The sequence below is a fragment of the Halichoeres trimaculatus genome, unplaced genomic scaffold (assembly GCF_033239565.1).
Source record: "Halichoeres trimaculatus isolate MK-OKI-2021-1 unplaced genomic scaffold, fHalTri1.1 fHalTri1_scaffold_20, whole genome shotgun sequence".
NCBI classification, from domain to species: Eukaryota; Metazoa; Chordata; class Actinopteri; order Labriformes; family Labridae; genus Halichoeres; species Halichoeres trimaculatus.
The window spans coordinates 528,328-542,931 of record NW_027437198.1 but is presented as its reverse complement, the minus strand read 5'-3'; the positions used below and the strand labels follow the sequence as shown (position 1 = coordinate 542,931).

The 14,604-nt window shown below is 42.7% G+C and overlaps 1 protein-coding gene across 1 annotated transcript in view; it reads right to left on the bottom strand.

Annotated features, from left to right (window-relative positions):
- Positions 1-348: 348 nt before the first annotated feature.
- LOC141810073 (carbonic anhydrase-related protein 10-like) overlaps positions 349-14,604 on the bottom strand; it is a 186,742-nt gene continuing 172,486 nt past the window's right edge. Inside the window, exon 9 of the mRNA XM_074697390.1 lies at positions 349-3,701. Within this exon, the coding sequence (XP_074553491.1) occupies positions 3,679-3,701 (23 nt within the window). The 3' untranslated portion in view covers positions 349-3,678. The remainder of the gene's footprint in view (positions 3,702-14,604) is intronic.

Genomic DNA, 14,604 nt, shown 5'->3' with positions numbered 1-14,604 from the left:
GTCATCCAAACCATCTGTCACATGAGATCTCACGTTTTTCAGACTACTTCTCTGAGATCCTCTTACAGCCTATAGCTACAGACTAAGATAGGAGTTTATTCTCATGGGTTTGACTTAATTTTTGTATATTTATGAGATTAATCCTGTAAATTATTAGTTCTTTTTCTTTAAATCCAAGTAAACAAAATAAATAAAAAATAGATAAATAAATGCTGTCTTTGTAGTGAATAACAACCTCCATCATCTGAGCACTATCTGAATGTGATTCATGAATTCAATGAAGACATGAAAATGTGATTTCTTTGAAACAACAGTAGTTTTAATCAAAAACATAATTTAAAATGGCTTACATCTCTTTTTTTCTTCTTTTAAATAAGACCTTTGATTTAAATTGTAATACTTTACGGACATGAACTTTAGTTTTCTCTTGCTTTCTTTAAATTGTTGCTCAACACAGTTTTCCCCTTCAAGTGACTGCTGACCAAGCCTCACAACCATCACTGCCACAATGTGGTTACTTTAGTTAGACATGAGCCTAAACCACACAGGTAACTGTCAGCAGGTGACATGTCTTCAGACTTTTCACACATTAAAACTCATCAAGTTTTTCTGTAAGAAGCCAGAAGGTTTTACATCCTTATATTTGCAACTTCTGCAGCAAAAGACACTGAGTAATCCATTTTTGACGCTTCTTTGTTAAATTTGCTTCATTAGGAAATTGTCCGTGCCAAAGCATGGACATGAAAATCATATGTGTGATGAGCTCATTATGACCCACAATTTTAACCAAATTTAACCCGCGTAACCATGACCTCTAGTGGAGGTTAAATCTGTTTTGGGTAAAACAAAAAAGATTTTACATCCTGTTTGATAATAAATGGCGCTGTAGACCAGTTTTATGTCACATGAGTAATTTAACTATCAACCAGAACCAAATGTAAGCTCTCTCAGGTTTAGCTATTTTTATCTAACTTGTATGCTGATCTTCTATTATGTTGTGTATGTCATGACTTCCCCTTTTAATTACCTTTAATTAGCCTGGGTACCACCACCTCTGTTATGGACCACAATCCCCACTGACATGATCGGCAGCAAAGTATGGTCACTGGCACACTGTCTCAGCAAGTGCATCGTAACACAAAGTCACCACTTAAGCATCCTTGCCATTTAAAGGTAGGGTCTGTAGGAAGTTTCATTACTTGTTAGTAAACACAACATTCAAACTGGGCTCCTCCTGCTTGGCTCAGTGCCAGCAGCAGCACACACCCACAGCCTCCGACTGTGACCAAATGAACACACTCACCAGCCCAGAAACCACCTGTAGCATCATGTTTCTACGTAGGAGGAATTCGAGAGCCGTGCACCTGACTTGGCGTGTTAGCTCAAGCTAATCATGGATATTTGACACATACCTGGTTAGCAGAAAGCTAACTTGTGTCACTCTTCATCCCGTGCTGCTCTCCAAGTTCCTCAAAGTGAGTGAAAGTTGAGCCAAGCTTCACCCTCGTGCAGGAACAAACTTTATCTGTTTGGTGTTTCTTTCACTTTGGTTGTTTTTCTTCCTCTGTGCTACGTCTGCTAGCGTAGCTGCTCTGATTAGCTTCTTCCACTGGCTAATCAACACACAGATTCACTTGCACACTGGACGCTGTGATTGGCTGATGTAACCACACTTACTCTCCACCCAGAAACATCCTAAAACAACCAAAACATCAACAAACAGGCAGAGGAGGGGGTTGAGGCAGACACAGACACTGACTCACATGTACAGAGACCCAGAGGAGACGATTGAGCAGGATTACTCCTCAAAAAGTTTACTTTTATTTATTTATTTATTTATTTTTTTCTGCAGACTCTACCTTCCTCTACCTCTGAGTATGGTCACTGCATGTGCACTGTCCCCCCTTCACCATCATAGGCAGTTACCCATCATCTGGACTAACTCATCATAATGCTTCGCCCCCACTTTCTCATCCTCACCACTTGGGGGCCTTTTACATGACAATGGTTTTAGGACAAAACATCAAAGTTTTGTTGTGTTTCTTATTTTGACGGAAACAGCATTTCAGCCGACCTAAAACACAAACTTTTGAAAACGGCCTCCAGAGTGGGATTTTCCTGAAACACTGCCCACACCGTTGCCATTAAAAACAGTAAGCTAGCGTCTTCAGTAGAGACACCGACGTCATGCTCCGCTTCAAGCTTCTAACAGTCCAACAGTCCGGTTGTTAGGATGGTGGTGATCTACCGTGTTGTGCTTGTGCTGCTCAATCTGCTGAATCTGTGACTGTCTTTAACAAAATGAGCATCTGTTGCTCCACTTCTGCTCTTAGCATTCACCAACACACCAGAGGATCGACCCAACTCTACTTCAGAGGAGATCTACCAAAAGCTGCTTCTGTACAACCCAGTCACAGCGCCACCTACAGGCCTGACATGCTTACAGTGTTTTCAGTCCCTCAGGGTTACAATGAAAATGCAGATTTTTTTTTGTGTGTTTTTCACGTTTCTGGATAAAACGTTGTGTAAACAGGGCCTTAAGCATCGCCACTAGCACATGGTCACCACTAGCACACAGTGACACATCATGGTCACTTACACACTGTGGCTGCAACATTTTCACAACATATTCCACTCGTTTGTCAAGTTGCTACAGAGGCAAGTTGCTTGCCACAACCAGGGCAGCTAGTCAGACAACATGTGGCTGTGTTGTTTTAGCGTTGGAACGACGGACAGTTTGGAGGATTTTTTTATTTTACATGTACGTCACTGTCTGAATTGAACTTTTCTGAAGTCTGCAGCTGCTGTGCCTGGTTACTGTTTGTGAGTTTGATGAGCAAAGACAGGGGTTAGGCTGAAGGTCAACATGTTTGTTTTCTCTGGGAAATTCAGCCCAAACAGTCATGGTTGAACATTTCAGTTGGTGCTTCGTGGAGATGAGGGGTCTGCCTTTTATTCTGCTATGTTAGAGCAGGTATCTGCTCAGTCTGTCACAATGTTTAATAAAACTTCTAGAAGATAAGCAAATTATTGTAAATCATGCAAAATGATTGACCTATTCTCATACAGCCTCCAGTGACTCCATCTGTTCAGGTCTGCAGAGTTTCAGTCTCTTCCTCCTCCTGCAGCAGTGTAACCTGAAACCCACTCCTTTCATATTCTGTTTGAAAATTACCTTCTTTACTTATTATTTGATATGAGAACCTGCAGGTTTTTGTGTCCCTTATCTTGCCACAGCCTTGCTACAGCTGAGTGTTGCCAGGGGTTCAGGCTATCCATGGAAATGACAGAAGTCTCTCAGTCAGTGTGAAGAAATGCCCTCTGTAGTCTTAATACAACACCCGGTCCTGGAAAAGCAGTCTTTCCATGTCCAGACTTTTTTGAGTAAACACAACAGATAAAAACACAGAACAGTGCAGACACTGGAGTCCTTAACGTCTAATTCACACTCCAGACCCAAAGTCTTGTCCATGCTGGCCCACATGAGTTCAAACCGTAGATGTGTAGGAGGATGAGCACAGCAGACTGTTTGGAGTCTGGTCAGGAGAGTCCGGCTGAGTGCACTTTAGTGAAACTGTCCGTTCAGTTCAAGTGTTCAGCTGAGCTCGGTTTGGCACTGGGAAACGGACATGAATGAAAACGGCCTCTCCTCCTGCAGCGCCTATATCTTTTCATCTTCTACTTCAGGAGCCACTGATTCACTGTGGAGAAGAAGAGCAGAAGGATGGAGGATGAAAAGGAGGAGAAGGAGAGGAGATAATTAGTACAGAAAGGATAAGAAGAAGTGTGGAGTGAAACAGAACAAAGGTTTGCCTCAGGTATCACAAGTTGTGCAGAAACACAGCGTGTGCATGAGAATCACTGCTAATAAGCGACAAAGGTAGAGGAGAGAAGGGCTTTTTGTGTCCCACTTTCACTGTTTACTGAATCAGAGCAGGTTCTGAGCTTTGACTGTTCACAGAGGAAAGCATGGCAGAACAAACTCTGCTTTTCTTTCTCTTTAGCTGCAGTTTAATGGTTTTCATCATCATACCCACCAATGGGAGGGAAAACAATCTGAAGGTTGGGTTGTACTTGTTGCATAACTTGTCTCAAATCTTTTCAGACATGTTCTTAATAACAGAACTAGCTACATTTACTCTGTCAGTTTATTTCCTTTTTCAAACCAGAACTTTTACTTAACCCATTTAAAATCTGTGGAAAGAAACTTCTGTAAGGAAAGAGTGGTTGGCTGTTCTTCAAGCGGCTAAAGGTCACTAAATGATGTCATCCCCCTGCATAAAACCCTGTTTCCACCAAGCAGTTCAGAAAACACAAAGAGGACCAGTTGCTGGATGTCTTCATTGTTGATCTTTGTTTACCGTGTCACGTTTCTCTTCTTTGTTGGATTTGGGGTAAACTGTGTCGCTCTGCTGTGGGGTCACGCTGTTACAGAACTAATGCAGCTATCGCCATCCAGCTTACACACTGCCTACCACAAGGGGGCACGGTTGGCTGTGGAAAAACAAACAGGACCAGTCTGAACTGAGCCAACCTGTACCGAACTGTACTGATCTGAACCGGGCTGCTGTTTTCCGGGTGGAAACGGAGCTTAATAGTTTCTTTGCATGTATTCATCACGGATGCTGTAGGAGAGAGGAAGAACAACCCTTCTCCTGTATCCAGGCTTGGTACCAGCAAACAGAGAGAAAAGCACATGTGTGTTTACATGCATGCAGTGGTCTGCTCTGGCTGCAGCTGGGAGGGACAGCTGTGCAGAGGTGTCAGGTAATGAAGTGAAAATAATTTGTTACCTGACTTAAGTAGAAATTTTAGGTATGTTTACTTTACTGGAGTAGTTATTTTTTAGCAGACTTTTTACTTCTACAAAAAGTATCTGTTTTTTTACTCCTTACATTTTAAAAATAGCTTTGTTACTCCTGTTTCATTTTGGCTTGTTTTTATTCCAGCCTGTCATCAAAAAGAAAAAAAAGATCAACACAAACACACACAAACAATATAGACCTATCAGATAAATCACACCATTTGTACATAGTGGGTTGGATTGTGGTTTGATGAGCAGTATCAATGTAACGCTGTTTGAGCATGACAGTTTATAAGGCTACAAAGCGGTGAAGGTCTCACTCAAACATGTATATAACCACAGCCAGGTGAACACAGTGTGCATCATGAGGTCAACATGAAGAAGGCCCAGTGCCACGCTCTGCTGGAACAAAACAGGGAACAGCACCTGCTAAGTGCAGTGGCTCTAATAGGAAAAAATAAAATACGTGGAAAATAAGATGAATTTGTCTTCCATGGAGGGAGGGGTCGCTGCCATTGGGTGGTGGGGCACTCCCTTATATAATCATAGGGGGAACATTGAGGGTGTTGTGGTAGTGTCTATAACATATATGATATAGTTTAAAATAAAACAAACATTTTGGCTAGCCTCGATTAGTTCGAAGTGATCCAGCCCGTGTTTAGGGAGACCCTACACTGTGCAAAGCACGGGCGTAGTCTCCACGACACCACCTGTCTGTTCCTGTACAGTGAAATGAAGCCAATCCACAGACGCAGCCACATTGGATATAACACAGGCTTTGAGCTTCCTTTCTAACAGCTACAGGGCGCCAGTCAGTCACATGAGCTGAGCGACCGTCAAATGACCCTAATTACCTCTAAACCACCTTGTCTAGGAGGTTAAATTTGTGCCACCAGAAACTGAATTTGAATTTAAATATTGAATTTGAAAAGCAACATGGGATTTAATGTTTTGCAATTGAATTCATTTTTTGGACTGAATTTTTTTTTAACCAAATTTGAAGTTGCTTTTTACCCATGAAAATTCAACTCTTTATACTTTAAATTCAGAAACACCGAATTCATTTCATTTCACAAAAGGCAGATTCAGTTTTAAAATTCAATTTCAATTCAGAGTGGCACGACCATTACGTCATCTTGTGCCTGTAGGGAGACTAATCGATCACAGATTCACAGACACCCTCTACACGTCCGTGGACTCTCCTGTGGTGATGGGTTCCACTAACCTCTGAATGCGGAAGAAGGAACTGGGAGTGACGTCTTCTCCAAATCAGCATTAACTTGGAAAAAACGTGTTGACTAACCAGGGCTGTTGTGTTAGCTGTTGTTAGCACGCCCTGCATTTAGTTCACAAATACCACATGTAAATAACACTGTCGCAGCATTTCTACAAATATAAGTTGAACAATACCATGTGTACGGCTGATTTAGTGTTACAAACATTTGTCAGAAGTGCTTATGAACTGATTATGACAGGAGCTTGATAACTGTTTAGAATGGGGGGCAGCCATCTTGGATTGTCAGCTCGGGGGTGGTGAGGATCCTCCAAGTTCCCAGTAGGAAATTCTGACCTCTGGTGGGTGTTCCAGTTGTTTTGCTCTGACACAATCCCTTTCGTGGTTGTGGGGCGGGTGCAGGAGCCTATCCTAGCTGTCACTGGGCGAGAGGCGGTACTGGTCGCCAGTCGATCACAGGGTCACATAGTGGACAGTTAGTCTCCCTAACGAGCACAAGATGACGAAATGGTCTTACCACTCTGAATTGAAATTGAATTGTAAAACTGAATCTGCCTTTAAAACATTTTTTTTTTTAGCAAAGCTCTTAGCCACCGTGGTGCTTTGTTAAAACTGTCTGCTGCATCAAATTGTTTTTTAATTATTTTTATTGCCCCCCACTTTTATCCTTTTCACTTTTCATTTTCTGCTTTTTATTAAGCAGTAGCACTTTGAAACTGTCTGATGGAAAGATATTTATAAATAAAATGTATTATTATTTCTTATCAATGTGCATTAGGTGGCATCCAGCCTTAGAAAGTTTTTATAGTTCATAAATGTTGCATTTGGACTGCACGGATAAAGGATTGTTTGTGGGAAGTCTTTGACTTTTCTACACTGAGTAAAAAGAAAAAAAAGGAGCTGTCCATCAGCAGAGTCACTGGCAGCTGATTGGACGACATCCATCACTCAGTTATTGGGTGAGGAAGAAGAGGAGGGAAGGAATAAAACTGTCACAGCTTTGTCCCTAACAGGTCAGTATCTCATCAGAGAGACACAGATGAAGCTGATAAAATGTGTTTCAACCGGATTTTTCTGTGGATTCTTGTTCAAGGGAGATCCTGAAGCAAATTTAGCCAAACTAGCTTCATCAACCTGAAGACAGCTGATGCCAGTGAGGAGGGGAGAGATGACTGCTTTGATTGATTTCCTCTGAAATATTTGCTCATCAATCATCCTTTGTACAGTAATGAGCATGTTTGACCACGCAGTGTCACACTGCATGTCGTTCTTTGCACACATCAAGGAGGGCGAGCTCCTCTGTGAATCTGAACAACAACCTGTTGAACTGAATCATCTCTGATGATGGTTTCAGCGTCCGCTCAGTGATGTGTCAGAGATGTTCAGTGACATGTAGAGGAACTAAATGACACATGGAGTCTGTTTGGTATTGTATCTTCATGGTTTTGCAGGGCTTCTAGTCTGGAATCCCATAAAAACACTGAAGTAATGATGCCACAGACTCTGCTGCTAACCACAGGCAAACAAAGGCAAAGAACGAACAAAAGGAAGAAAGGAACTGCAGCTTGGAAAGTACTGAAGTGAGAGCTGAAGAAGAGGAAGCTGAAAGAGAACAAAGTTCAAGTGGTTGATTGAAAAGAAGACGAGGTAATGAGAGATACACTTTTCCCTCTTATCCTCTCATCCTGGTCCCTTTCTCTGCTCCTCCATCAGGACTCTGACCACTCAGACTCCTGACTCTCCTCCTTCATGGGTTCCTCCAAACTTTGGCCTGACATCACCTTCAGGACTTATTTCAGTGTTATTTCAGCTCTCTGGCCTGCAGTTTCATCAACTCCCCTGATCTTTGGAGAAAGAAGAAGTGTTTCAGTGAGCAGAGTTCAGCAGCTGAGCTGCAAACATGGCTGCGGATGAGTTTGTGTCTGTGTTTGACGCATTCACAGACTGAGTTAACCTCAGGCTCAATGTGTAGCTGTATACCATAACGTCTGCGTAATGTTGCCTTTGTGCATAATAAAGAAGAGCAATGCTGCGTGAGTCCTTGTACACTTATGAGCAAGCCGCTAAGAGGGATCCTTCCTGCATGAGCAGTACTGAAGGCGATTTCTAATATTCATCCTAACCATCAGTTGCTTGCATCACTCTCTGAAGCCCTGATTAAAAACCGTGACCTGGTCTGACTGAAAGGCATCACAGCTGAAACCATGTGTATCCACACAGTGAAACACAACACCGACTTTAATCAAAATATTGAATGAATCCACCTTATTTTTCATTTAAATGCTATGAACACTCATGTAACCCTCAAACACTATTGCTACAAATAATAACACCATCACTAACGCTGGGTATATTTCACCAGCTATAAAATACTTTACATCCAAATAAACTGAAGACAACATACATGGAAAAGTCAAGTACTCAAGTCTCACCAAATGAACAAAAAAAAGTATCATAAACAGACCCAAAAGTAGGCCTCTGAAATTTGTTAAAAATCAGGGAGTCATCAATTAAAATAAAATAATAAAGATAAAAAAACTAATTGAGCTGGAAACTTTTTCTTTGGTCTACCCAACCCTTGGACATGTGAGCCTTGGACAGTGAGGGTTATAAAAAATATATTTATTTTTTTTTTTCCATAATAAAAAATGCTAAAAAATATTTACCCCTTAATCACTGATGTCAGGTAAAAATCACCTGAACAAATCCCTGCTTAAAAAAATCAGGGACGGATCTTAGACCACATCAGTGAGCTGCCTGGAGCTACGCAGGGACCAATGCAGCATAATGAAAACCATGTAAATACATTTGTTTGGGTGAGAATCATCCAGCGATCATGTTCTGGGGTTAAACAAGTAATGAAAGTAGAAGCTGGAAAGTTGAGAAAATGAGTTTTTCTGAGTGGGGTCACCATAGAAAGTTATTCACACAAGGTTTTTATTTGATGGTTTCACACATCCACAGATTGGCCCTGATCCACATGTTCCTTCATTCACCTCAGGAACATTTGTGGGGAGTCCCCATAAACTATAAAAACAACACTGTAAAATCAGTTGAGGTGATTTATTTTTGACTAAACACAATCCTTCCTTCAGTTCGTGTTTTCATTGTATTTTTTTGTGTCACATCAATTTGAAATTCTGCAACCTTGATGTAATATTTTCATGTAGGTGAAAACAAATCAGTTCAGTTTCTGTTTGAATTGTGCGTCTGACCTTTGTTCCCACACTGAAAAAAAAACAAGCTGTTGGTCTAAATGAATAAAATTGTTTCAAACACACAAATAGTTTTTCAAATAACTTTTTAATGTTGGACTAACTTCATTGGTTTAAGTCACATGTGCTGAGTAATTTGATTCACTTCTGAATGTCACCTTACATAAATCCAACGGAAAATTAACTCAATGGCTTGCCGCCATTTTCAGCACATCTTGAACAATCTGTAAAGACCCCAATAATCTTGTTTTCTCTGACTCTGTAAACACCAAAACCCCCTCAGAAGAGTGGACTCTCTTCTTTTATGTCTCTCTTCCTGTTTTTAATCCAAAAACAGACAAAACATAATTTTTGACTGTGTTCATCTCGGGTGCTTTATCCTTTGATCCTCTCCATGCTCTACGTCGTCTTTTCTCACGATGGCGCCGCTCTTTCTCTCTGAACTACGGCCACACATCCTCATCCTCACTTTTTTGACTTGCCGCGTCTCTCTGTGCCTCTGTCATCTCACATCTTCTCCTCATATCTATGCTGAGCTCTCATCCAAAGAGCGCACCGCCAAGGAGGTCATGTTTTTGGAAGAGTTTGTCTGTTTGTTGGTCTGTAAACAACATAATTTAAAAACTAACAAACGGATCTTGATGAAAATTTCAGGAAATGTTCAGACTTGGATAAGGAAGAAGTGATTACATTGTGGAGGTGATCCAGGTCACCGTCTGGATCCAGGACTTTTTTAATGATTCGTTATCATTGTGAGATAGGGCTGTTTTCACCATATGTTTATATAACTCCACCATAAATGGTCGGACTGCTTTGCTAAACAATACAAGACAAGGTCACCATCATTTCTGACAGATGTAAAAGTACGATCCAGATCTTGGCAATATTCTGGAATATGAAATATGAACTGGTTCATCATAATTTTCAACACTGCCAGGTAACAAATTATCCAACCAACCTGCTGCTAACACCAAATTGTAGCAGACAGTCTGCTGAAAGGGAGTATAACATTAAAGTCGGAGTAAAGAGTTGGTGACAATCACAATATGCTTGGTGGAGGTCTCTGTGTGCTTTTCTAGTTTACTTCTATAGACACAATAAACAGTTGTATTCAAATTGATGTCCATAAACATCAATGGCAGCAATGAGCTACGATGTGCCGAGCCTAATTTAAATATTCTCTGTAAACAACTTAAAGAAAATAAACAAAAACAAAATCGGCTCCTTTGCATTTGCTGCCCCGCTGACATTGGGATGATGTGCAGGAGGCATGAGCTGTCTATGCTCCACATGGCACAGACCGTCTCTCTGTACTCCACATGCCACAGACCGTCTCTCTGTGCACCACATGGCACAGACCGTCTCTCTGTGCTCCACATGCCACAGACCGTCTCTCTGCGCTCCACATGGCACAGACCGTCTCTCTGTGCACCACATGGCACAGACCATCTCTCTGTGCTCCACATGGCACAGACCGTCTCTCTGTGCTCCACATAGCACAGACTGTCTCTCTGTGCTCCACATGGCACAGACTGTCTCTCTGTGCACCACATGCCACAGACCGTCCCTCTGTGCTCCACATGGCACAGACTGTCTCTCTGTGCTCCACATGTGTGGGATCGTTTTATGAATTCCACCTAATGTTGCTCGTCGAGCCTCCTGGTTAAACCCTGTTGGATTGGCCAGACTCATGGGAAAATCAGTTAAGTTTGGAAGAAACTGTATGTTCTGTGACCTAGATGTACTCTAAGATCTCAAATGTTGGATACTATTTACACTGTGTATGTTAGATGCTTCTCATTCTGTGCTGCTCACTGCTCTATGATGTTTCATGCATGGTAAAACACCTAAATGAAATCAAAGAGGGTTATAAACGGAGGACTGTGATACATAATGGAATGAAAGAATGCTATGAACTGAAGTCTGCATGAGCCAGACAGGTAAATGTAATGGAAAAGGTGATAAACTGAGGTTTGCACAAGCCTGATTTAATAAACAAAGGCCAGTACGAGCCTAAATATTTTACCACAGAGTTTGGTACGTCTGGTCACCATTAAAATTGGAGCTTGACATGTGGACAATGACAAGTACAACACACCATTAGAATTAGGCTTAAGTAAAAGAAAAATTAAAGACAAAAGCGATGAACGCAGGACACCATTAGGATTGCAAGTATGTAAAGAAAGTTGAAGGGAGGGTCTCTATATGCCTATAGTTTGACTGGACACAATTAAAACCAAAGAAAAAAAACATTGATACGATTAAAAGAGGGTGTAGACACACACGTTGAAACTGTATAAAATGTGGTGTTTTTGCCATTGTAGAGTCAGTCGGAACTTTGCAAGAATCACACTCACCTCCTTTGTTCACCTGTTGTTGAATAAAGTGCTTTTTGGATGCAACCTGGACGGCGTGTTACTTTTGATTTTTGATTCTCAAATGAGCCTGAAAATACAAAAAATGCCTCAACCCATTGAGAAAAGACACAACAATGGCACAGACCTGCTCTCTGTGCTCCACATGGCACAGGCTGTCTCTCTGTGCTCCACATGGCACAGACTGTCTCTCTGTGCTCCACATGGCACAGGCTGTCTCTCTGTGCTCCACATGGCACAGACTGTCTCTCTGTGCTCCACGTGGCACAGGCTGTCTCTCTGTGCACCACATGGCACAGACCATCTCTGTGCACCACATGACACAGACCGGCTGCCTGTGCTTCTCACTCAAGGTTAAAAATCTCTTACACAACAAAGAGTTCAATTAATGCAACAAAACAAGAAAATCTAGTTGTTACAAAGCATAACTGAAAATGCATTAACTTAAAAAAGGTAAGGGAAGTTTTGCATACTCTAAATAATGAAGTTGTATTTACTTATATTTAAGTTAGCGTAACTTGATTTTTCTTAGGCAACACGTTTCCATCTTTCCCTCTAAAGTAAGGTCAGCTCATCATGTTTTACAGTGCACAGTGTCTTCTTTCTGAGTTCCCTCTCAGCTCTGCCCTTCCAGCCTTTAACACTAAAGTCCTGTTGGGAACTCGGTATCCTGACAAACTTTTATCAGAGAGAAACAAAGCTCGCTGGGCTCGGCCCGATCAATAACAGGAGATATTTGGAGAGCAGCGAGGACTCCCACTCCCTCTGCATAACTCTTTCAAGTTTGTTTTGTGCTTTCTCCTACCAGCTCACCTACTGCACAAACAGACAGCGCCCTCCCAACACACACACACACACACACACACACACACACACACACACACACACACACACACACACACACACACACACCGATATATCTATTTCTTTTCTTTCATGCATGTCTCACCCTTCTCCTGCTCCCTGGAGATCTCTCTCTGTTTCATTTTCTATTTTCAGATTCTGAAGCCTCTGCTGACATGGTGCCAGGCTCAGTCAACCTTTCCTCCTCGCTCCATGATCAGCTGGATCCTTCCCTCCTCCTTCTTTCTATTTCAGATCCAGGCTCTGAAGGGTTAAACGCTGATACGGCTCTGCGCTGCTGCTGGGAGTCTAAACACGGCTTTATCCATCACAGAGAGAAGCTGCTGCTGCGCTTTGAGCTCGTTAAATCAAAGATTTGAGAAGTGGCACAGTGCACACCACGCTGTGATAATTTGTCATCACATTACTTCATCTTGTTGCTAATTATCACCTCTAAAGGTCCCATATTATGCAAAAATCACTTTATTAAGTCTTTAAGTGAAATTTGTGGGTCTTTGTCTTTCCTCCCAGCCCACAAAATGTGATATTTAATGACCAAACCTGTTCTTAGTAGAGCTTGTGAATGTAAAATCCTGACCTAAAACGAGCTGTTTGGAATTTCCGGGGTTTGCTGACGTCAGCGAGTCCCTTTTTTGACCAATCAGGAGCTAGTCTGACCTGATTGGTCCACCGGAGCAAATACCCCTGAACCCCCTCCCTGCCCACTCCTCTCCCCGCATCTGGAAAGAGTGTATCTGTTTTTGGCTGTAAACAGCCACATAGTTCCATGCTCAAGCCTCCCATTTCAGAAGAAGACAGACTAAGGGCTCTAATTTCGTAGACCAGGCGCAGGTGCAGATGCACGTGCACCTGCCCTGCGCCGGCCTTCGCCAAGTGGACAGGGTGTGACAAGCGCACTTTGCAAGTTTCCTGCAGTGCCAAGAGAGGCGCAGTCAAGGCGCAGAGGAGCGCAGAGGAGCGCAGAGGAGCGCAGAGGAGCGCAGAGGAGCGCAGAGGAGCGCAGAGGAGCGCGTCCACGCCTCCCTCCGCGCAAATGGCAGAGAGGGAGGAGAAAAGCCGTGAGTGGGTTTAACACAGCCGAGCGCTGTTTTCACCAATCAAATGAGCGCCTCTCCTCGCCTTTAAATGCCCTGCGGCCGAGGCGCAGCGTCTGATTGGTCTGAGTGATCTCCAGCACCACGGAGAGAATGCTGGTAGCGGAGACGGTCAGAGCCGCTGTCCCTGCAGCAGGAGAATAGACAGCGGGGCGCATCGGAGGACACGAAGCGCGTCACCTTGTGAGCCAGCTCCCGGGACAGATGTAATCTGTTCCTTTGTCTTTAATAGGAGTACAAAATGAAGAGACAGTTACACAGCTGGCTTATCCATTCAGAATACTTTTGATCCACCTGCACTCCTGGTTTGTCATCGCCAAGCAGAACCTTTGGTGATTCATTTTCTTACTCTCCCAGTGTCTCCACCTCATCCTCCTTACAATAATGTACTCCATCTTTTTAGATCACGTTAAAAATAAAGACTAAAACAGAGAAATTTGGGAAATCACGGGTAAATCCTGAGTGACATACATTTATTTTGTCTATTTATTTGTATAGAGTTCATTTATCAAGGAAATGTTCCAGCTACACTCAGTAAAACTGAGCATGTGTGTGCTAGTCACTTCACGGCCGACTGCTTTTCCAACTTTGGACAGTCCAACAGAGGGCTAGCCAATAGACTGGTCCTGAATCCAGGCGCATTACCAACCATCCTCCAACAAACCTGGGACCCTGGAAATGTGAGTATTTTAAATGCTGTGTGCTGTGGAGCAGATGGAAGAGCTTTTCCTCAGTGTCCCCCCTGTCTCTGTCTTAGCTTCAGGATGCTAACTTTAGCTGCTGTTAGCCTGTTGTTTTAGCCTGTAATGTTACGGTAAACGAGCTTCTCTGTTTTCTAAACATTGTGCACTCGGAGCTCGTGGCGCCGCTCTCAGTGACGTGGAAGAGCGGGGCGGTATCAGCGGTGGTTCATTTACATATGAAGGCCACGCCCACTAAATCAGAGCGTTCTGAACAGAGGGGCTATGAGAGCCTGGAAACAATGCTGCTGTGCTTGATTTATTGGCTTTTTGGACCA